Source organism: Triticum urartu, chromosome 6 (assembly GCF_003073215.2).
Source record: "Triticum urartu cultivar G1812 chromosome 6, Tu2.1, whole genome shotgun sequence".
Taxonomy (NCBI): Eukaryota; Viridiplantae; Streptophyta; class Magnoliopsida; order Poales; family Poaceae; genus Triticum; species Triticum urartu.
Window position 1 is genome coordinate 79,678,027 of NC_053027.1, and position 22,617 is coordinate 79,700,643.

Sequence of the window (22,617 nt, forward strand, 5' to 3'; positions counted from 1 at the left end):
CATAATTGCACTTGATCTAGTCCGTCCGTTAACTGAATCTAAGTCCGTCTTGACTGAACATGAGCGACAGCTTAACCACCAGCAGAATCCAACGGGGACTAGGAGTATCACTCGTAGCCTTAAGTTTTTTTAGAACAACGTAGCATAAAGTTGCCACTTGTGGGCTGTTAACATGGAATCGCATAAGGCAAAATCTAAAAGACTGGTTAGAAGTCTATTTATTATTTTGAAGTTTGTTATGCTTCAAGAATAAAGAGAAAATAATTAAGCATTTTTTACAGTGTCGTGTCAAAAGCGCTCTTATATTATGGAACGGAGGGAGTACTTCTCTTTCCTGCTCTTGGAACTAACAAGTGACAGCACCACACAACACTCGTGGTCTGCTTACAAATGTTCAACAACTTATGTTCAGCAACAGCAGAGTAAACGGCACCATTGTTACAACTGTAAATGCAAGCATGATTTTGGAACACGAGAGTAAGTACAAATTCTGAATAATTTGTTATAAGAAATAGTTGAAAACAGGACACAGCGGATGCAGCAAACCACGCATACCTCTGACACTTCAAATACTGGTCCAAAAATGGACACTTCAAGCACTATCAAAAGACATAATTTGTTATAAAGAAATATTTTAACCGACTCAACACAGAATCAACCATAACAACTCAAGTGTTTAACGTCTGACACTTAAAATACTGATCCAAAAAATGGACACTTCAAACACTATGAAAAGATACCTAAAGCAAGTTGGCGGTAGAAAGAGAAAGCGTATAAACGGGATCAAGCGGCACGGCCTCTTCACTCCTCGTCCGGTTCGGCGACCTGGAGCCACTCCACAAACGGCCTGGCATTCTTCACAACCTGGGAGGCCTTGCCGGCAGCAACAGCTTCATCGTACCACTGGACAATGGCTTCTTCCTCGAGGACGTCGTCATCATACAGGCATTTCAGGACTACCGGCACCTCCTTCAGGGCCTCGGCGCTGCACCTGCCGCAGAACGCCTCGATGGCCTGGAGCAGCAGCATCTGGGCTCCTTCGTCAGGCACGGCAGCAGCAAGGTAGTCATTGTTCTTCTTGACATCCTTTGCAAACCCCTTGCCTGCGCCGCGGAAGAGCGCCTCAAAGAGGGCGCCCATCGCGTCCTTGGCGGCGGGGAGGGTTGAGGAGGACAGCACTGCCTTGATCTGAGCTGCAGTGGCAGCGTTGCCCACGTTGGCCTTGATCTCCTCGACCAGTTCATCATCTGGAGTCATTTTGGCATGCTTCTTCTTTTCTGTCTCTTCAGTGGCAAGCATAACCATCTCGGCAGTTGCCGCACTCAGCTGCTCCTCCATGCGCTTTCTCGCAGCCTCTGCTGACGTGTCAGTCTGCCACTCCACACCGTCATCATCGTCGTCGTCGTAGTCGTCGTCTGCAGCAGCTGCAAAGTCCGCAGCTTGACTGTAAGTTGACGAGGTTGCATGTTCTTCATCAGAACCACCAGCAGTAGCATTTTTCTTTGCAGCAACACCTTTTGCAGTGCTGTCCTTGGATGCAGCACCTTTCTTCTTCCCATCCTTCCTGAGTTTCTTCATCTCCTCATCAGCAGCCTCACCTTCCTTGAGCCGCTCCTTCTCAGCTCTTCTCATAGCTTTCTTGTCCTTGCCTCCCTTCTTCAGTTCTGGCGGGTTGTTCATGATGAATGTAGCGACCTTGTCCATGTCAACATCCGAGATGAAGCCACATGCAGCACATTTCAGAGATAGCGTCTGTTTCTTGGAGATGACAACCTCTGTTTCAGGGTTGCCACACTTATAACACTGAACATACTTGTTGATGAAGTTCTCAAGAAGACCGGCCAGCTTTGCAGTGTCATGGGCACCATTGACTATGCAAACCCCTGTCTTGTCATCAAATTTAGACTGTGCCCCAAGCTCACAGCCAAAGTACTTCATTGTGTAGGAAGCAGGCCTGGCAAGCGCTTTTGCTATGCCAACCATGTTCACGATTTTTGTCTTGATGCCATTACCATGGCCTTCTATTTTGGTTAACATTTTGGGCATCTTGTACCTATAGAAGGCGTCATCCTTGTTCGAAGCGCCAATGTTCTGCAGCGCCATCTTGGCTCAAGCTTTCTGATCCTATCAGCCGTGCCCAAATTCAGAAGCAAGAGCCGCCTTTGAGCTGACCTTGAGCAGTGGCAAGTGATGGAAGAGAAGCTTATCCCTTTTTCTCGTTGTATGAGAACACTCTCCCGGCAATCCAATTGATCTGAAGTAGAGCAAGTGTTGTCCAGACATGAAAGAAACTCGGACTTCCAAGCCCTCCACTTTGTCAGATTGTAGCAAAGAGAATATGCTACCTGCATTAAAACAAGCCAAAGATCATGCATTAGCGATTTTGCATACAAGGTAAGATTGAAAGAAAAAAAATAACTGAATATAGCGTATTGGACTGAACAAAACTGCACCTTTCACTTCAGCTCTAGGTCCCTAAATAACCAGATAGGTCTAGTCTGCTACTAGTACTAGATATGAGAGCATGCAGGCATTCATTAGTAGTACTCTTTATTGCACAAAGCAAAGGAAAATAGAGCTAAAAGCTGGAAAGAAAATAGAGAAACAAGCACACACAATATTTTTTTAATCTTTGATCTGACGCAATCAACCAAAACTAGCAGCACGCAATCAAATACGCCACGAACACTGAATCGCTTCCGGTCTACAGCCGTGGAGATCAAATTATTCCTCATGAAAAACAAATAATACCTACGCCGGATCAGGTCGCGCTCAACTGATACCGAAGTCGACGATACTAAGATAATTTGTTTTCTATATGAGGACACCCAACCAAACCCTAGCTCATGCCCAATCCACAGCAACAATCGCGAAATTTAATTAAAAATAAATAAATATCCAGGTAGCAGGGCCATCCCGCTGGGATCCATGTAGGATCGAAAGTATGTCTAGAGGAGGAGTGATTAGACTACTTAACCAAATAAAAACTTAACATTTTCCTAATTTTAGTTCTTGGCAGATTTTAGCTATTGTAGGACAAGTCAAGCAATCATCACACAATTCAAGCAAACATGCAAAGAGTATATTGGCAGCGGAAAGTAAAGCATGCAATTTGCAAGAATGTAAAGGGAAGGGTTTGGAGAATTCAAACGCAATTGGAGACACGGATGTTTTTCCCGTGGTTCGGATAGGTGGTGCTATCCTACATCCACGTTGATGAAGACTTCAACCCACGAAGGGTAACGGTTGCGCGAGTCCACGGAGGGCTCCACCCACGAAGGGTAATGGTTGCGCGAGTCCACGGAGGGCTCCACCCACGAAGGGTAATGGTTGCGCGAGTCCACGGAGAGCTCCACCCACAAAGGGTCCACGAAGAAGCAACCACCCACGAAGGGTCCACGAAGAAGCAACCACCCACGAAGGGTCCACGAAGAAGCAACCACCCACGAAGGGTCCACGAAGAAGCAACCTTGTCTATCCCACCATGGCCATCGCCCACGAAAGACTTGCCTCACTAGCAGTAGATCTTCACGAAGTAGGCGATCTCCTTGCCCTTACAAACTCCTTGATTCAACTCCACAATCTTGTCGGAGGCTCCCAAGTGACACCTAGCCAATCTAGGAGACACCACTCTCCAAGAAGTAACAAATGATGTGTTGATGATGAACTCCTTGCTTTTGTACTTCAAATGATAGTCTCCCCAACACTCAACTCTCTCTCATAGGATTTGGATTTTGTGAAAAGAAGATTTGAGTGGAAAGCAACTTGGGGAAGGCTAGAGATCAAGATTCATATGGTAGGAATGGAGTATCTTGGTCTCAACACATGAGTAGGTGGTTCTCTCTCAGAACATATGGGTTGGAATTGTGTATGTGTTCTGATGGCTCTCTCCACGAATGAAGAGGAGGTGGAGGGGTATATATAGCCTCCACACAAAATCCAATCGTTACACACAGTTTTCCAATCTCGGTGGGACCGAATCAACAAACTCGGTCGGACCGAAAAGGTAAACCTAGTGACCGTTAGAGATTTTCGGTGGGACTGACATGCAACTCGGTAGGACCGATATGGTTAGGGTTTGGGCATAACGTAATCTCGGTGAGACCGATTACACAAACCCGAGTTTGGTAATAAGCTAACCAGAGAGTTGGTCAGGTAAACTCGGTGGGACCGATTTGCTCTTTCGGTGAGACCGAAAAGTTACAAAAAGGAAACAAAGAGTTTACACTGTAATCTCGGTGGGACCGATTCGCTCTTTCGGTGAGACCGAAAAGTTACGAAAGGGAAACAGAGAGTTTGCAATCTCATCTCGGTGAGACCGAGATCCCTATCGGTAGAACCGAATTGCTAGGGTTTGGCAGTGGCTTATGACAAGTGAAACTCGATGGCGCCGGATAGAAAGAATCGGTAGGACCGAGTTTGGCTTAGGGTTTAGGTCATATGTGGATATGGAAAAGTAGTTGAGGGTTTTGGAGCATATCACTAAGCACATGAAGCAAGAGGCTCATTAAGCAACACTTCATCCCTCCTTGATAGTATTGGCTTTTCCTAAAGACTCAATGTGATCTTGGATCACTAAAATATAAAATGAAGAGTCTTGAGCTTTTAAGCTTGAGCCCCTTTGTCCTTAGCATTTTGAGGGTTTCATTTTCACATCTATGCCATGTCAATCATTGAGCTTTTCTGAAATAGTCATCTTAAAATAGCATTAGCTCAATAAGCTATATATTGTTATGAATTACTAAAACCACTTAGGAATAGTTGCACTTTCAATCCACCGTGACCTAAAAACTACAGAGCGAGGTTACTCACCTAGGGTAGGGCAGGGAGTTCGGCAGCGGCGGGGGGAACTCGAGCAGGAGGCTGCAGGCGATGGCGGCGGGCGATGTGAGGAGAGGATCGGAGGCGTGCGTTCGTGCGGCTTTTATTTGAAGCGGTCGACGGGCGGCCGGGTGGATTTCGTGATGGATACGGTTTCTAATCTAACACGAGAGTCCGACCGGTGCTAGAAACAGTCTTTTTCTTTTATAAGTTACCGGATAATTGCCGTTGTATTGGGAGCATAAACAAATTGTTTTTAAATCATTTGCTGTATTTTGCTAATACTCCTATATAACTGACCGCATATATCATGTGACACGCGGATTAACAATCTTCAAATGTCCCTAAATAAAAAACAATCTTCAAATGATCAAATCATAAAATAAAAAAACAAGTTGTAGGCGTGGAAGTAGCACCAGATAATTTGGAATACCCGATTGTTGTATTTCGGGGAAATACCGGTATAGCAGCTTGACATCATTGTCCAAACAAAAATATAACTGCCCGCAAAAAAAAGAACAAAAATATAACTTGATGTGAAAAATATCTGAATTTATCTTATAAATACAAATATGATACTTCCTTCGTTTATTTTTATAAATCGTTTCAGACAAGTAAAATTGAGCTGTTTTGCACAGTGTCTGAAACATCTACAAAGCCTTATAAAAGTGAACAAAGGGAGTAGAGAATTTAAAAAATCTGGATGTGAAAGTGGATATTCATATTTCAAGATAAATTATGCTTACAAATTTAAGCAATTCTAGCCCCAAATCTCAATTGTACAACATAAAAGTATAAAAAGTGGTCAAATTTCACTTTTGTATTTGTATGATTACATTTGGAAATATTATGCAAATTGTTGGTTAGGTTCCTTTGTAGCAAAACCTACCCACCTCGGGTTTAAATCTGTTTGAGCGACAGTTATTCCCTGACGGAGGAGTATTATTTATTCATCTGCTCCCTTCATCCATAATGTAAGACATTTTTTGACACACATCTTAAATTATGGGACGAAGGGAGTGTTACGAGTAGATAATTTTGTTTCACACAGTTGCTAACTTAGTGTGCCACATAATACTCCCTCTGTAAACTAATATAAATGTTTAGTGATCTAAACGCTCTTATATTAGTTTATGGAGGAGTACATCACTAAATTCTAAAATCCATATATGCTCCGAATTGGGTAACATCTGATTCGTGTCCGTATTTAAGTAGCATCCGCTCCATATATCGCATTCGTATGTGTTACAGCAAAATCATGACAGACAAAAATGGCACTGTATCTGTATCCTCTACATGTAAGAACTGCTGCAGGTAGGGTGCTCTTAGGCTGAAGACTTGTCGCCGCCAAAGGCATTCTCCAGAACACCGGTGGCCTCAAGGTGGCTAACATCTCCACACATCTTAACAATGCAGCGGCCAGTCTCACCAGAAACGAGCACGACTGTAACCGACGTGTTGTGTATCTTACCGCGGAGCGGCATGGGACTGGCGTGCCTGTAGAGCTCTCTGATGGTTCCGCCATGAGAGACCAGGATAACTCGCTCCCCTGTTAGTAAATGAGAAAAGCAGGTTCAGAAATGCTCAGAAGGTCATAGCCAAGTAAGCAATCTCATGAATAACAGGTAGTTTTTGTCAGAAATATTTCTCTTTAACGGTTATTTGAAGTTTTAAACATTAACACAGTATTTCCCCCATAGGCCATAGCCCACAAGAACCAAAGGATGCCAATAAGCCAACCCCTTCTTTGAACAGCATTCCTTTTGATTGGTGGTGAGCAAACTCTCAGGGTTTTCTTTTTCGAGATTGAAATATATTTTTTATCCAGGTTGACAAGTTTACAAAATAATAGCCTGATTTACTACCAGTTATAAGTCAAAGAAAAAAATTGAAGCTCACAGTTTTGTTTCGTTTTGCTTTTTTGCAGGGAAAAGTCTGAAGCCCGGAGTTTACCTCTATGTTTCTCGACTATTTTATACAGGCATGAGACACATCGCTCTGATAGTTGATCAAGACTCTCTCCACCACCCTGAAAGGACAAGCCCCAAAAAATTCAGAACAATAAATCTTTCAAGACAAGCTAACGCATGCGGCTGATACAAGCATACGGCTGGTTAGGGAAAAGCTGTATGAGCATCCTGTATGATAAAAATCGACCTAGAATACAAAACCGTCTTTCATGTACAAACCTATATGAACCTGTTGTGTGTGTAAGTTCATAAGAAATGACAGTTTGATATGGCAGAGTTCTTTGTCTGTTAAGTTGCCCTCAGAAACAGCTGCAAGTCTACGGCAGGGTACCAAAAACAGTGACTTGCATTAACACCTCAATTCATTAGGATTTCAGGAGCACGTCATATTAAGTGAACAATGTTCTTGCCACTGGAAGAAAAATCCATGTTCAACATGTTCAAGCCTACAAAATGGTTGACTACATGCAGGCCATTGAATGGTGCAGTGTCGATGCATATCTACTTGTGACATCTTTAAGACTACGGTTACAACCAACCATGTATTTGCAATATTTCTAAGTACAGCATTCTCCACTGGTCAGTGAACTACTATCAACTTTTAGCTCAAAAAAATAAAATCAACTGATAAAACATTTTCTCAAAAGTAGAAAAATGTGAATGCTTACAGGAATTTGCTGGTTTCTCTTGTGGGACATAAAAGCTTTGTAAGCCTCTGGCTTTTCTTTGACAGCATCTTGAAGCGTCAGGCCCTGCACATCTCCTATGTGCCTTTCTCTAAGTGCAGGATCAAACACAACCTATAATGCAAATTGTTTGCTCATTAATATTATATCAAGCAATTTGTCAAGGTGTGCGGAGATGCAGAGACTGCACAAATTACGTGGCAACAACATGGTGTACACTCGAGATATTTGAATAACAGAAAGGGTCAAGGTGAATGAACAAACATTTGGTAAATTGCAGATTTTTGCTATTGTTCTTGCAGTCTCTGCCGCCCGCTTCAAATCTGACGAGTATATGGCAGCTGGTTTGGCTTCTTTAGACAGCCGATGAGCAACCTGGGCATTAGAGTCACACAAGTTCCACATAAAAAATGCTACTCCAGATGTCGTGTACTACCTCTGTTCCTAAATATAAGTCTTTTTAGAGATTCTTTTACTCCGTATGTAGTCCGTAGTGGAATCTCTAAAAAGACTTATATTTAGGAACCGAGGGAGTAGTAATATAAGTAAGCCATACAATACCGCAACAGCTTGCTGCCTCCCAATCTCATTCAGCTCTGCATCCAAGTGCCCCTAACACAAGAGTAGGATAACATATCAGATCAGTTGAGGGTTGGGTAATGTGCAAATACGCACCAGAGGTGAAAATCATATCATGCCGTTAAATTTATTGCTCCTACCTATTTATTCGGATTATAAAATCGGATAAGGGAAAATGGCCCTAGGACGCTATTATTTGTTGGCATTTGCTCACACACACTACAAAACTGCTAATTGGCTCAGCACCATCACAAATTCATGGTCATTTGCAAGAGAAAGCTGGAAATACTAAGTTACTATAGCTTGCCCAATTAAGATAAGGCCAATATGTGTTTGTAGCTACCAGGCAATCTAAATCTACACCGAGGAGCAACAGAACATAAATTTTGACATTCTCTCCTTATTCAGGTACAAGTATGAGGAGATGGGTGACTAAGCCAATAGCCACCCGCCAACTGCGGCACTTCACAGACCATGGAAGGCGGCCTCAATCAAGGCCTGCTACATGGCAGGCACATCGGATACGAACCAGGAGGAAAGCGGTGAGGCGGAAGAAATCAATGATGATGACATCGAAGCGATTGACGAGCCGATCTTGGACAACGAGGCCCAAGAGTCTAGCCGGGTGAAATCTTGGCGACCCTCAACAAGGTTAAAGGAAAAGAGACGCTTGGAAAGGAGTGCAGCCGAGTTGCAGAGGTCTGAGGAGCAATTCCAGTCTCGCCACAAAAATCGAAAGACCATGCCGACGGCAGATACAGCCGCCCTAGCTCTCCGAAGCAGAAGGATGGATCAAGCACTCGAGAATGCCGTAGATCCAAGCCCATGTCCTATTGCACGCCGACAAAGAATACGCAGGCAGCGGCAAGGGCCCTCATTAATGTGAGGTTCCCCAACGGATATCCGGACAAGGAGATATCTGAGCTAGGATGGAACCTCTCAACACAACAATGATCATGCAAGATAATTATGCCTAAGGGAGTCCTAGATTAGGGGGTCCCCGGGTGTCCGGTTTATTTGAAATGGGCCGGACTGATGGGTCGTGACAGTGCAGCCGAGTTGCAGAGGTCTGAGGAGCAGTTCCAGTCTCGGCCAGAAAAATCGAAAGACCATGCCAACAGCAGATACAACCGCCCTAGCTCTCCAAAGTAGAAGGATGGATCAAGCACTCGAGAACGCCGTAGATCCAAGCCCGTGTCCTATCACACGCCGGCAAAGAATATGCAGGCAGCGGCAAGGGCCCTCACTAATGTGAGGTTCCCCAACGGATATCCGGACAAGGAGATATCTGAGCTAGGGATGGAGCCTCTCAACACAACAGTGATCATGCAAGATAATTATGCCTGAGGGAGTCCTGGATTAGGGGGTCCCTAGGTGTCCGGTTTCTTTGAAATGGGCCGGACTGATGGGTGGTGAAGGCGAGGTAGAAGACCACCTCCCGTGCCCGGGTAGGACTCCTATGTGCGTAGAACGGCAAGTTTGGTGTCCGGGTGTAATACTCCTTTCCTCAGTAAACTGACTTTGTACAACCGTAGGCCCCTCCGTTGTGTATATAAACCGGAGGGTTTAGTCCACAGAGGGCATCAGAATAATCATAGGCTAGACAGCTAGGGTTTGGCCATTACGATCTCGAGGTAGATCAACTCTTGTAACCCCTATACTCATCGAATACAATCAAGCAGGACGTAGGGTTTTACCTCCTTTGAGAGGGCCCGAACCTGGGTAAACACCGTGTCCCCATTGTCCCTTGTTACCATTGATCCTTAGACTCACAGCTTGGGCCCCCCTACCCAAGATCTGCCGGTTTTAGACACCGACAATGGTGCTTTCATTGAGAGCTCCGTTGTGTGGTCACGAAAAGCGATCTATGTCTCGCCTTGTCATCAACGGCGATATCACTTCTGGAAGGAGCCTAGCTTCAGGACAGGTCCTCTAGCTCGGCGGTTTCACCGTGGGTGCCCGCATGGCCATCAAGCCGACAGTGTCCCCCGCGATCGCCAAACACCACCCCTGCATCGGTCTCGAATACTCCGAAAAGATGGATCCAGCGGACATCTCGTCCTTAAACGAGCTGCTAGATTGCATCGCCGCCCTGGGGCTTTCAACGGCCTATGATCGGATCAGGCTTAAACCTGACCAGAGGGAAATCAATCTCCCGCCAATCACCCACCTGGTAGCGGTCGTCGAGGAACGAGCCGAAGACACTTCTTCTCCTGAATTAAGGACTAGCTATGTTCGGACCTCCGAATCCCTTGAGTCGGATACCCTTCCTTTGGGTGGGACTCCGCGCGCCCCGAACTCAGGGTCGGACATAGTGTCCAGGGAGCACTTGGATCTTCCCGGACCCGAACTGGTGACCTCAGAGATTTTACAAGCTCCGGAAACAATTTTACAAGCTATCCAAGAGCCACGCCAGGGCGTCTGGTGACTTGGTCAGCACGGCCTCCCATCAGAGCCACAGGTCAAGCAACCACAATCGAGAGCCCCGCAGGCCAAGCACCTATGAACCAGCTCCTCGCCAGTTATATGAGTCATGCAGCAATAACCAGCCTCAAGCAAATCAGGGGATGGCCTCGCAGCTCGTCATGCCACACAGCCCACCCCCGAGAGAAACTCAAGAAAAAGCTTGTTCAATGCCACCAAACCTTTTTTCAAGAGATGGCATTGCCTTCTAGGTCATCCGTCGTCATCTATAGTTAAGCAAGTTGTCAGTCATAATAATCTTTCCATGTGCTAGTGAGTCAGAATAAAACCACTATGTATGATGCATGTCAAAAAGGCAAGAGCCATCAATTGCCATATCCGAGTGATTAGTGAATCCAGTGCTCCTTTAGAGCTTATATTTTTCGATGTTTGGGCCCTTGCATGAGTCTGTTGGACAAATGAAATATTATGTTATTGATGATTTAGCAAGCTCACACGGATTTATCTAATCAAACAAAAATCTGAAGTGTTAGAAAAATTCAACGATTTCCAAGCTCTCATTGAGCGACAATTTAGCAAGAAAATTCTTGTTCTTCAATCTGATTGGGGAGGAGAGTATGAAAAACTGATTGGGCCCTTGCTCACACTTCCTTTTACCAAAATTGGCATCTCCCATCATGTTTCTTGTCCACACGCACATCAACAAAATGGCTCTGATGCGCGAAAACGCCACATTGTTCAAATAGACCACTGTTAGCTGAAGCATCTATGCATGAATAAATCAGGTTTGTGATAATACAGACGTTCTAGTGGAGTCTCAAAATTGTTGAGTTTACTAGGTACATGATTTATAAGATATGTGGCGGCAATTGAAAGCTTCATCCAAAACTCAAGGGACATGGAAGCTTGAGCTAAAAGAGACAATTTTGTTTCAATAATGTGACGGTGTTTTCGCTCAGCAGAGCCATTTTTTTGATGAGTGTGTGGATGAGAGAGACACCAATTTTGGTAAAAAAAAAAAGAGAGAGAGAGTTTTTCATACTCTACTCCCAAGTCAGACTGAATAGCAAGATTTTTCTTACTAAATTGTAGTTCCACGAGAGCTTGAAAATCATGGAATATTTGGAATACTTCAGATTTGTGTTTGATTAGATAAATCCATGTGAACTTGCTATCATCAATAAAACTAGCATGGTATTTCTTCCATCCAAAAGACTCAAGCGCAGGGCGCCAAACATCAGAAAATATAAGCTCTAAAGGAGCACTTAGTTCACTAATCGAATTACAATATGGTAATTTATGACTCTTGGCTTTTTGACACGTATCACGCATGGTGTTTTTATTCGACTCGCTAGCACATGGAAGATTATTGCGACTAACAACTTGCGTAACTATAGATGACGGTAGATGATCTAGACGACAATGTCATCTCTCCAAAGATGGTTTGATGACACTAAACACGCTTTTCCTTGAGTTAACGAAGTGGCCTGGAGGGGGTATAATCTTCTCGTACCCCTGCCATGAAGCAAAGTTCTTGTTTCCTAATCCTTGATAAAAAAGAGCAAGGATAAGGGGCTCTTGGTTGCCGCCGGGGCGAGCCCTGCCAATTCACGGGTGTGCCAAATAATTGGCGAAGGAATTGGGCGCCCGCTTCTCGCCAAAACGTTGGCGTGAAATTGAACTGAGAAGCCAAGCGAGCGGGGGCACGCCAATTTATCGGCATCCAACCAAACGCGCAACTAACTGCTCAATCAACGCCTATTTTTTGGCACGGCGGCTCGGGGCTCTAATCCAAACAGCCCCTAAATCTCAAGAAAGCCATTGTTATCACGTGCAAGTCTGCTAGCGGATACAAGGCTTTCTACTATCTTGAGAAACATGAAGAATATCTTTGAGGTGGAGAGGACGGTCTGGTGTTTGAATTGATGAATAATCGATATGACTAATGCCCATACCTGGCGGCTTGGACTTGTTCATTGTCATTGTAGCGGTCACGAGTGTTTAATTGGTTGAGATTGGCGGTGATGTGGAATGTGTCTCCCGTGTCCACTTACCAATTCATGTCAATAGCGTACAATGTTGTGGTTGCCCCATGTTCTTTTTTTATCCACCATAGGAGCAACCATACCTCCTCAACACTTCCATGTAGGGTGGCCCTAGCGACAAATTTGTCACTAAACTTTGGCGAATTGAGACAAGGTAATTGTTGGCATAGCCTTGGCCCCGTTGTTCTTCCTTTGGGTGATCACCGCCTCCAGAGTGGCCGTGGGAGCCGACAGAGTTGTTGTTAAAGTTATCGTCCTTGTTTCCTTGGCCCTGTTGTCAATGCAATACACCGGAGGTGTCCTCCGGGAAGGGGGGATGGCAGCAGGCCTGCCTTGAGGCCCATGATGCTTGATAAAGGTCCAACTATAAAAGGGGATCGCGGAAGCCCGTTGCGATGAATCATCTTGGCATGCAAGCCAAGATGGCAACAACTTAGATCAGATTGATCTCCTGTAAAACACTAGCCCCCGTCATCTATATAAGGTGGGGGCTAGGGGCAATCGTTCCCATCTACTTTGGTACTCCACCATGAATACAAACCAAAAGCAGGACGTAAGGTGTTACTCCTCCCCGGAGGACCGAACCTGGGTAACTTCCTCGTGTGACATCCGATCTGGTACTTCCGGCCACTTTTGTCACCGTGCCTAGCGCCAACTGACGATACATAAACCGGTCAGTACCGTGGCGAACGTCGCCGGAAGTATCAGATTGGAGATCACACGAAGAAGTTACCCAGGTTCGGGACTCCGGGACGGAGTACACCCTACGTTCTACTTTTGGTTTGTATTCATGATGGGGTACCTCGTGCGAGAATTACCATGGAGGATGAAGTATGAGACTATGGTTCTACCAATGTAGATGGGAATGACTACCCCTAGACCCCACCTTATATAGATGACGGGGGCTAGGGTTTTACAGGAGATCGATCTGATCTAAGTTGCCGCCATCTTGGCTTGCACGCCAAGATGATCCATAGCAGCGCGTACGGGCTTTCGGTATCCCCTCTTGTAGTTGGACCTTCACCAAGCTTCATGGGCCCCGAGGCAGGCATGTTGCCGGGCTCTCTTCCAGAGGCCACACCGTGTATTGTACCGTCAGGGTGATCACCTCCTCTAGAGTTGCCATGGGAGCCGACAAAGTTGTTGCTAAAGTTGTCGTGGTGGTGGTTGTTGTTTCCATTACCACCACTGCGTGCTTGTGGTGGTCCTTCAGACTTGTGGTTTGTCAGGCCGCCGCGGGCAGCGGCGTTTGCAGAGGGCTGCGACCTTCTGCCACGCATGGATATGGCGTCTCAAAACTAACAAGTTGATCGTACAGCTCACTAACCAATATAAGCTCCACAAGCGAGCACGTCGCCGAGACTACCGAATCAAATTCGCGTTTAGGCAGTTGGGAGACAACGTCCTCATCATCCAATTTCTCGCCGATCACGTGATGTTGCAAGCGCTCGACATGCAAGGCTGATCATTGTTTCATTTTCTAAGCCGGGCCACCGTGCATTGATGTTGCACGACGTTGCAAGCCGGACACACGCCGCTTCAAGGACAATTGTCGCTACTGCAAGTTGGAATAGCGATGCTGAAATGCCTAGCGGGTGATGCTGAAAATCGAGACGCTTGGCGTTGCATGGTGGGCAGCTGTTGTTGCAAAGCTGGAATAGTGACGTTGCAAGGCCAGACCAGCGATGTTGCAGATCAAGACACATGACGGTGCAAAACGGTGCCATCGATGCTGCAAAACCGAAATCATGGCATTGCAAGACCGGATCGGCGATGCTGCAAGTCGAGACACACGACGCTGCAAGGTGGGGCCACCGCTGCTGCAAGGTGAAATTGTGACATTGCAAGGCTGAACTAGCGATGCTACAAGCCGAATCACGGAATGCTGCAAAGATGGACCAACAATGCTGCAATAACGCGCACCGCTACAAGGATGGACGATGCTGCTGCAGCAAAGCCGGAATTGTGATGCTAGGAAGCCATGCTACCAATGTTGTAAGCCAAAGTCATGACGCTTGAGGGGCAAAATCATGCTTGCTAGTGACCAACTTGGAAGAGCATGCCCGACACGGGTGCTAGGAGAGGGCGCTGGGAGTGATATCCTGGCCGATGGATAGTTGGGCCAACCAATCCTAGCGTCGCACGTGGCATCGACGCAAAAAGTGGTGTCGAGCACTTTTCCGCACAAGTTAAAATATTGTGTGCAGGGACTGGTTTTCCGACCGGTTTTACCGTTACTGAAAGCATGTAATTAGGGCTCAATATAGAAATAGAGTGTTTCGGTGAATTTTTTATTATACAATATTTATTTTGTTTTCTATCATCTATGTAAACGTCTAGAGTTGGACATGCTCTGAATTTACAAGAAATAGCCAAGAGCTCAATGGCATGCTCGTAGAGACAAAGACAAACCCTGTTCCATCCTATGCAAGCTTTTCGTGTGTAGTTTTCATGTTGCAAAGGGGCACCCGTATAGAACCAGGGTTCCAGGCCAAAGAGGACGAAAAAAGTCAAAAAATGTATGCATGCAACTGAGCATGGACTGTAACAGAAGAAACAATACGACATATATAAGCTGCATCCTGGCCTTTAGAAGGGGGTTGATCCAATGTCCCACGAACCGGCTGATCCGCAGGCCAGATCAGCCGGCTGGCTCGCCTATCTTTTAACAGTACATAGTACCAAGCTCTAAATTCAATGAAAAAACATACGGGAGTATTCAGCAATTGTGATCACCTGTATGATGCGCGAGGCGTTCCAGGAAGTCTCGCCATGCCGCACTACCACAACCTCGGTGAACTCGCCATCCTTGCCCTCTATTGTGGAAGAGGACGACATCCCTAAAGCTGTAGCGAAGAGATTCTGACACCTATAGATTAAAACAAGTCAAACATCATGCATTAGCGGTTCTGCATACAAGGTAAGACTGAAAAAAACAATTCAGCCAAAGGTATTTGCCAGAAAGGGAACACGGGATTACACTATCAATCTATATGGCACCAACTGCAAAATCAACAACTTTCCATACAGCAAAGGTGTGGTCAGTATAAAAACCAAATCAGATAGTGCCTAGAAATTACCAATGGTTCCGTGCAAACTATAGAAAGATGCAATGCAGAAGCAAATCCACTAGCAAGTAGCAACGTGCAAAGGACATTTAACCGCAAGTGCAACTCCCAAATTTTGATTGATCGCCAGGTATTCTTTTATCAACACTCAAATAAAGATACTGAACTACTCAAGTACAAACTAATAGGCTAGTACACAGGCAGTCATACATCTTACCCATGTCACCATCCTTGGGTAAATAGCCCAATGAATGTGAATGTATTCACAATTTCACATGATTGGCCTCGGTTCACAATGAGAAGGAAGCAATGCTCAGGATGGCAAATCAACAGGTATCTAAAACTGAAAAGCAAAGAGGATGATGCCTACTTATCTGCCTTCAGGTATTATTAGGTCACCAACAAAATAATCAACAACGGGCCATGACAATCACTACAAACACTGGCATAGTTTTCCCTTTTTCTTCCTAAAAAAAATCAACTACAACCTGGAAACAAAACAGAGAAACAAGCGCCACAGAGGATTTTTAATCTAATCTTAAGTCTAAACTCGTCTCGCTGAATCAACCAGAAGTAGCAGCATAGGGCCCCAGGTCCATCCCGATACGTCGAGCACAAACGGATACGGCGAACCGAACTAACGGCGGAACTGGAGGAGAGATGACGGACGAGATTGCTCACCTAGAGCAGGGAATTCGGCGCCGGCTGGGAGGAACCGAGCAGAGGAGGCTGCGGGCGAGGCGCTGCCGACCAGAGGCGGGCGACGCGGGGAAGCGGAGCGCGGGGAGAAGGGCCGGGCCGGCGAGCGCGGCGCGCGCCGCCGCTGCTGCTGGGGCGCCGCCCTGCTCCAGTGCCGTGGAGCGACCGCGCTAGGCAATGGGGCGTTGGGCCGACGTGTTGGCGATGAAGCGAGAGCTGGCTGCCTAATGGCTCGATTCGACGACGGTCGCTGGTAACTTGGGTTTGAGCCAGGCCGACCAACTTGACGCGCACGTTTGAGTGGCCAAAGCCCAAAGGGAAGTCTTTAGATCCGGCGCACCGGCTGAAACTTCGGCCGGCTCCTGCCTCGTCAGAGAGCTCCTATCTGCCGCTCTTTGCGGCAGAATGTCGACCGGACGCACAGGCGGGTCTCCCGACTGGGCCGGCCCATAGCGACCAGCACGGAACGAAAAAATGCACCGCTCGAGAAGAAATATGCTCTAAGCAGGGTTCGAACCTGAGACCAGACGCTTCAAAGATATACAGCTAGCCAGTTCAGCTAGAGAGATTCCTGGTTTTAACGCAGCACAACATATTAAGAATAAAACCGAGTGCATATCCGAACGTCTTTTAAATTTTGTACGCAAAATGTTATTTTTGAGAAAAAGACGTGAAGGTTGTATGAAACAGCGAACACTTCTAGAAATTCTGAATAGAATTTGAAAAACTCATAAATTCAAAAAATGCAAACATTTTTGAAAACGGGAACATTTTTGTAAAATCTCCCAAAAAGAGAAAACGTGAAAGTTTTCTGTGAAAACCCGAACATTTTTCAAATTTTAAAATAGTTTTTCGATACTCGAACAATTTTTAAAATTGGGAACATTTTTCGAAACTCCTGAACAAAACTTGAACACATGAAAAGTTTTTAAAACTTGCGTACATTTTTTGAAACTTCCGAACAAAAATTGAAACATGAACATTTTTTTGAATTTGTGAACAATTCTCTAAACAGAAACATTTATGGAAACTCCCAACAAAATTTGAAAACATGAACATTTTTTGAAATTGTTGAACAAATTTTGAAATTGGAAGATCGTTTGAAGCTCCCAAACATAATTTGAAAACATGAACATTTTTTGAACTTACAGACATTTTTTGAAAAGCGAACATTTTATATAAGATGGGAACATTTTTTAGAAAATGAAGAACATTTTTTGAATTTGTAAACAAAAATTAATAACAAGAACATTTTTGAACTTCGGAACATTCTTAGAATTTGGAAAAGAATTTGAAATTCTTGAGAACAAAAAGAAATAAATAGAGAAGAAAAAGGAATTGAAAATGAAATAAAGAAAAAGAAAAACAAATAAAGAAAAAGAAAAAGAAGAAAACAAACAGAAAAACCAGTGAAAACCCGGTTCAAGAACCTTCTAGAATGTTCCCAAAACCGTTAGGGAACCCACCAGAAGGTCCCAAAAACAGAAGCTGTAGCGCGTGCATATTTCGTAATTGGGCTAGCCCGTCTTGATCGCTAGTTCGGTCACCTCTGTGCGAAGCCTCGACAATTTAATGCAGCGAGCGTCCGTTAGGAAATTCCGCCTCGTCACGCGGAACACAACACGTATATATAGCAACTTTTTCCCTATGTGGACCCGTGCATTTTATCCATCCTCTCTCCTGTCGTGCCCACGCAGTCTGCGCGCGCCCATGAGCCGCGCCCCCGAGCTCCGTCGCCCCGCCGCCTCGCCGGCCGGTCGCCGGAGGGCTGCGCGCACCCGCGAGCCGCGCCCCCGAGCTCCGTCGCCCTGCGCCCCGCCGCCTCGCCGGCCGGTCGCCGGAGGGCGCCGCCACCGTTGGATCTCGACCCCATCCACCACTGTTTTTCCAGCTACTCAGAGCGCTGACGGCGAGAATCAACGGGACGAGCCACTACCTCGAACGGCAGCCATGGCGGTGGAGCAGACAAAAGCTACAACCGACTGGGGAGGGAGCTGCAATCGCGCACTGGTTTTGCTAGAACCAGTAACGGGCGGCCGCGCGGACGTACTGGTACTGCAGCTGCAAACAACAATGCTCGTGCTACAACCATGAATGCAAAAAGCTACATCTAGTAGATAAAAAAGTTTCAAACCAGACTCGGAACACATGAAGAGCTGCAACTGTTTTAACAAAAGCTTCATCCCGCAGATGAAAAAGCTTCAACCAGAGATTGAAAATCTTTAGCCAGCCATCGCAAAAGTTTCAATCGCTTTTTAGGTACACATGAAAAGTTGCAACCGTTTAAAAAAAAGCTTCATCTTGCAGATGAAAAAGCTTCTACCAGAGACCGAGAAAGCTTCAACCAAAATGCTGGAACCTGCGACGATGCCATTTTTGCTGGAACCACGACGTCGTTTGCTACAACCGGCGATTCAATTTGTAGGGACCCTTCACGGCGAGCTACAACCGGCGACGAGGACGGCGACGCGTTTTTGCTACAACAGGCGGCGACCAGGAGCGACAAGGACGTCCACCAGAGGGGAGCAGCGTGAGACGGCTAGAAAATTTGCTACATCCATTCATGGACAGAGATACGATGTAGTCGAGGCGGCAACGACGACTTTTTTTTTGCTACCACCGGTGTTCTTTTTGCTACAAACCACGTTGCTTTTGTGCTACAACCAGCCTCTTTTTTTGCTGCTAACCCACCACCCGGTGTTGAAACATTTTGCTACAACCATGTCGCTTTTCTGCTACAACCAGCGCCTCGTATTGCTACTAGCCATCACTGGCGTCGATCAGGTGCTACAACCACGACAGTTTTTTGCTTCAACCGGCAACCGCAAAAGCTACTAAGCGGTGAGCATTTTTTGGTACGATCGGCGGGGGAGGCAGCACCGGCGAGTTCGTCGGCAAGGTGCCGCGATCGGCGACGAACACCACCGGAGCTGCGACTGTCACCATGGGGAGCTACAACCACGAGCGCACGCTGCTGCACGCGCATAGTGATGTCTACTACACAACCTTCTTCTTGTAGACGTTGTTGGGCCTCCAAGTGCAGAGGTTTGTAGGACAGTAGCAAATTTCCCTCAAGTGGATGACCTAAAATTTATCAATACGTAGGAGGCGTAGGATGAAGATGGTCTCTCTCAAGCAACCTGTAACACCCCGGATATGATTTACCTAATATGCAATCCAACTCTTGCCGTTTCCGGCGTTAAGTTATTTTTTATTTTCTCGGGTTCGGGTTTTTGTCTCCGTGTGTTGTTGTCGTTGTCATGCATCTCATATCATGCCATCACGTGCATTGCATTTGCATACGTGTTCATCTCATGCATTCGAGCATTTTCCCCGTTGTCCGTTTTGCATTCCGGCGCTCCGTTCTCCTCCGGTGGTAATTTCTACCTTTCTTTCGTGTGTGTGGATTAAACATTTCCGGATTGGACCGAGACTTTCCAAGCGGCCTTGGTTTACTACCGGTAGACCGCCTGTCAAGTTTCGTACCATTTGGACTTCGTTTGATGCTCCAACGGTTAACCGAGGGACCGAAAAGGCCTCATGTGTGTTGCAGCCCAACACCCCTCCAAGTTGGCCCAAAACCCACCAAAACCCTCTCCATCATCTAGAGCGTTCGATCACGATCGCGTGGCCGAAAACCGCACCTCATTTGGACACTCCTAACTCCCTCTACCTCTATATATAGGCCCCCTCCTCCAAATTCCGGATCCCCTCCTTCTAACCCTAAAAAAATCACCTCCGCCCGCCGCCGGACACGTCCGGACGGCGCCGGACGCGTCCGCCACCCGGCGCCGCCAATCCTACGCCGCCAAGTCAGCTCCCGCGCGCCCCACATCACCGCCGCCATCCGTCGACCCGCGAGGCCCGTACGGGGCCCGCGCGCCCCGCCGCCTCCCGGCTCGCCTCGCCCGCCGCCATCCGCCGACGGCCGTCACTTCGCCGGAAGCCGGCGCCGCCCGCTCCTCCTTCGGTGGCCGGACCTGCCTCGCTGGCCACCGCCATCGCCACCGCCACCCCGGTCGTCTTCTCCTCCTCCGGCGGCCTCCAACGAGCTCCTGCGTCGTCCTCGCCCCCGGTGAAAATTCCTTCCGGCGATCCTCGTAAACCGCGCCCGACCGGATCTAGATCTGAGATTTGTCTCGGGTTGACTTTTTGCCCGAAACCCTAATTATTTGGCTATGTTCATCGCATCGTAACTTTGCATCCGTAGCTCCGTTTTGGACATATAGCATATCAAAATGTTCATCTCAGAGAGTACATCATTTCATCTCATTGCATCATTTCATTTGAGTTCATCTTGATGCCCGAAATGCTGTTACAAGAATGCTATTTGAGATATTTGTCAGATATGCTGCTCCAATTAGATATTTGTCATTTTTGCCATGATTATTGTGTGCATGATATGCCCCTAAGCTCTTCATGAGTTTTGTTATATGTTTTGCCATCTATCCAGAGGTGCAACCCATGTATTTTTGTGATGTTTGTGGTGACTAGCACAAGCTTGCAAAGTGGTGCATTCGTTAAGGTTGATTTCAGGGACTTAGCATTTCCACTAAGTCCTTGGACTGTTTATCTCATTATGCCATATGTTCATGTTGTTTCCTAGTGATCCGTGCCTCTTTTGAGGATGATCAGTAAGGATGTTTTCTTAATCTTGTAGTGCTCTATCCATCCATGCCTTTTTTTGCAATTATGGAGCACCCTAGCTTGAGTCAATCGAGCTCTACTTTTGCTATTTCGTGAATCTGGGCAGATTGTCTACTTGTTAGCGATTTTACCGAGGATGTTGTAGTTGATACGTGCATGCTATGTTATTGTTCTTGCCATGTGTAGCTTGTATTTTGTGTATTCTTGATGGGTGTATGCTTAGATTGTCATGACTTGCTCTGTAGTGAGTGCATCGAGCTCGTAAACATGCCTACTTGATATCTGATTTGCATGCTCCAGTTTTTCACTAAGTCTGAGAACTGATTATGTAATTGCCATGTTCACATGCTTGCAAATGTATTTTCTGATCCCTTTTGGCTCAAGGTCACTAAGGGACTTTTGTTAAGCTCTTTGAGTATCTCCATGCCATGCTTTACTTTGCCATGTTCAGGTCCTGTAGCATATAGTTTTCATGCTCCAAATTGTGCTATCTGATCTGAAATTCCAGACAAGTGTTAATTTCACTAAGTCTGAAATCTGTTTACCAAATGCCTTTTTGCTATGCTTGTTTGAACCTGTTCATGGATGAATTGGCCATAGCTCAGTGTTCATCTTTTGTTAAGCATCATGAATGGATCCCTGCCATGTATTTTGTTGCCATGTTTGAGTGCTGTAGCATGTTCATCTTGTTGCATTTAGATGACTACTTGCTGTAAATCGCAGACCGGTGTCATATTTGAATTGCTTGCCATTTCCAAACCGTAACTCCGATTCTGGTGATCTTTATATCGTTTTCAAGCGATTTCATCTCATCTTTCCAGTGGCACACTTGGATATTCCAAGTTGAGGCCAGGTTCATTCATTCCTTGTCAAATCTTGCATATGCATCACATATCGCATCCCGCATAGCATACCATGTTTGCATCATATTGTTTGAGCTTTGCACGTGGTTGATTGTGTCTTTGTTGCTTGTTTGTCTTGTTTGGGTAGAGCCGGGAGACGAGTTCGCTAATGAGGAGCCCGTTGAGTTTGCTTTCGAGGATCCAGTCAACTCTGACAACTTTGCAGGCAAGATGATCATACCCTCGAAATCACTACTATCTTTGCTTTGCTAGATGCTCGCTCTTTTGCTATGCCTATGCTACGATGCCTACCACTTGCTTATCATGCCTCCCAAATTGCCATGTCAAACCTCTAACCCACCATGTCCTAGCAAACCGTTGATTGGCTATGTTACCGCTTTGCTCAGCCCCTCTTATAGCGTTGCTAGTTGCAGGTGAAGATTGGAGACCGTTCCTTGTTGGAACATTATTTACTTGTTGGGATATCATTATATTGCCTTGTTATCTTAATGCATCTATACACTGGGTAAAGGGTGGAAGGCTCGGCCTCTCGCCTAGTGTTTTGTTCCACTCTTGCCGCCCTAGTTTCCGTCATATCGGTGTTATGTTCCCGGATTTTGCGTTCCTTGCGCGGTTGGGTTATAATGGGAACCCCTTGATAGTTCGCCTTGAGTAAAGCTTTTCCAGCAATGCCCAACCTTGGTTTTACCATTTTCCACCTAGCCTCTTTTCCCTTGGGTTTCCGGAGCCCGAGGGTCATCTTATTTTAAACCCCCCGGGCTAGTGCTCCTCTGAGTGTTGGTTCACCTCGTCAGCCGCCGGTGGCCACCAGGGGC

The 22,617-nt window shown here is 46.1% G+C and overlaps 2 protein-coding genes across 2 annotated transcripts; both read right to left on the reverse strand.

Annotated features, from left to right (window-relative positions):
* Window positions 1-536: 536 nt before the first annotated feature.
* Window positions 537-4,966, reverse strand: LOC125516198 (eukaryotic translation initiation factor 5-like). Its single transcript, XM_048681679.1, has 2 exons — window positions 4,813-4,966; window positions 537-2,345 (listed from the first exon to the last, which is right to left on the reverse strand). The coding sequence occupies exon 2, from the start codon at window positions 2,101-2,103 to the stop codon at window positions 802-804; it is 1,302 nt and encodes a 433-aa protein (XP_048537636.1). The 5' UTR covers window positions 2,104-2,345; window positions 4,813-4,966; the 3' UTR covers window positions 537-801.
* Window positions 4,967-5,967: 1,001 nt separating this feature from the next.
* On the reverse strand, window positions 5,968-16,552 carry LOC125513908 (phosphoglycerate mutase-like protein 4). The gene is made up of 7 exons (XM_048679119.1): window positions 16,275-16,552; window positions 15,262-15,394; window positions 8,039-8,089; window positions 7,742-7,852; window positions 7,460-7,591; window positions 6,775-6,850; window positions 5,968-6,370 (listed from the first exon to the last, which is right to left on the reverse strand). Exons 2-7 carry the CDS (start codon window positions 15,361-15,363, stop codon window positions 6,147-6,149), a joined length of 696 nt encoding a protein of 231 aa, XP_048535076.1. The 5' UTR covers window positions 15,364-15,394; window positions 16,275-16,552; the 3' UTR covers window positions 5,968-6,146.
* Window positions 16,553-22,617: the final 6,065 nt, after the last annotated feature.

Excerpts from the sequence above, each read along its gene's own strand:
- LOC125516198 (XM_048681679.1), bottom strand. The coding sequence starts at position 2,103 with ATGGCGCTGCAGAACATTGGCGCTTCGAACAAGGATGACGCCTTCTAT.
- LOC125513908 (XM_048679119.1), bottom strand. The coding sequence starts at position 15,363 with ATGTCGTCCTCTTCCACAATAGAGGGCAAGGATGGCGAGTTCACCGAG. Across the intron at positions 7,592-7,741 it reads AAATCTGCAATTTACCAAAT|GTTGTGTTTGATCCTGCACT; the intron begins GTTTGTTCATTC and ends TTTGCATTATAG. Across the intron at positions 6,851-7,459 it reads AGAGAAACCAGCAAATTCCT|GGTGGTGGAGAGAGTCTTGA; the intron begins GTAAGCATTCAC and ends TTGTCCTTTCAG.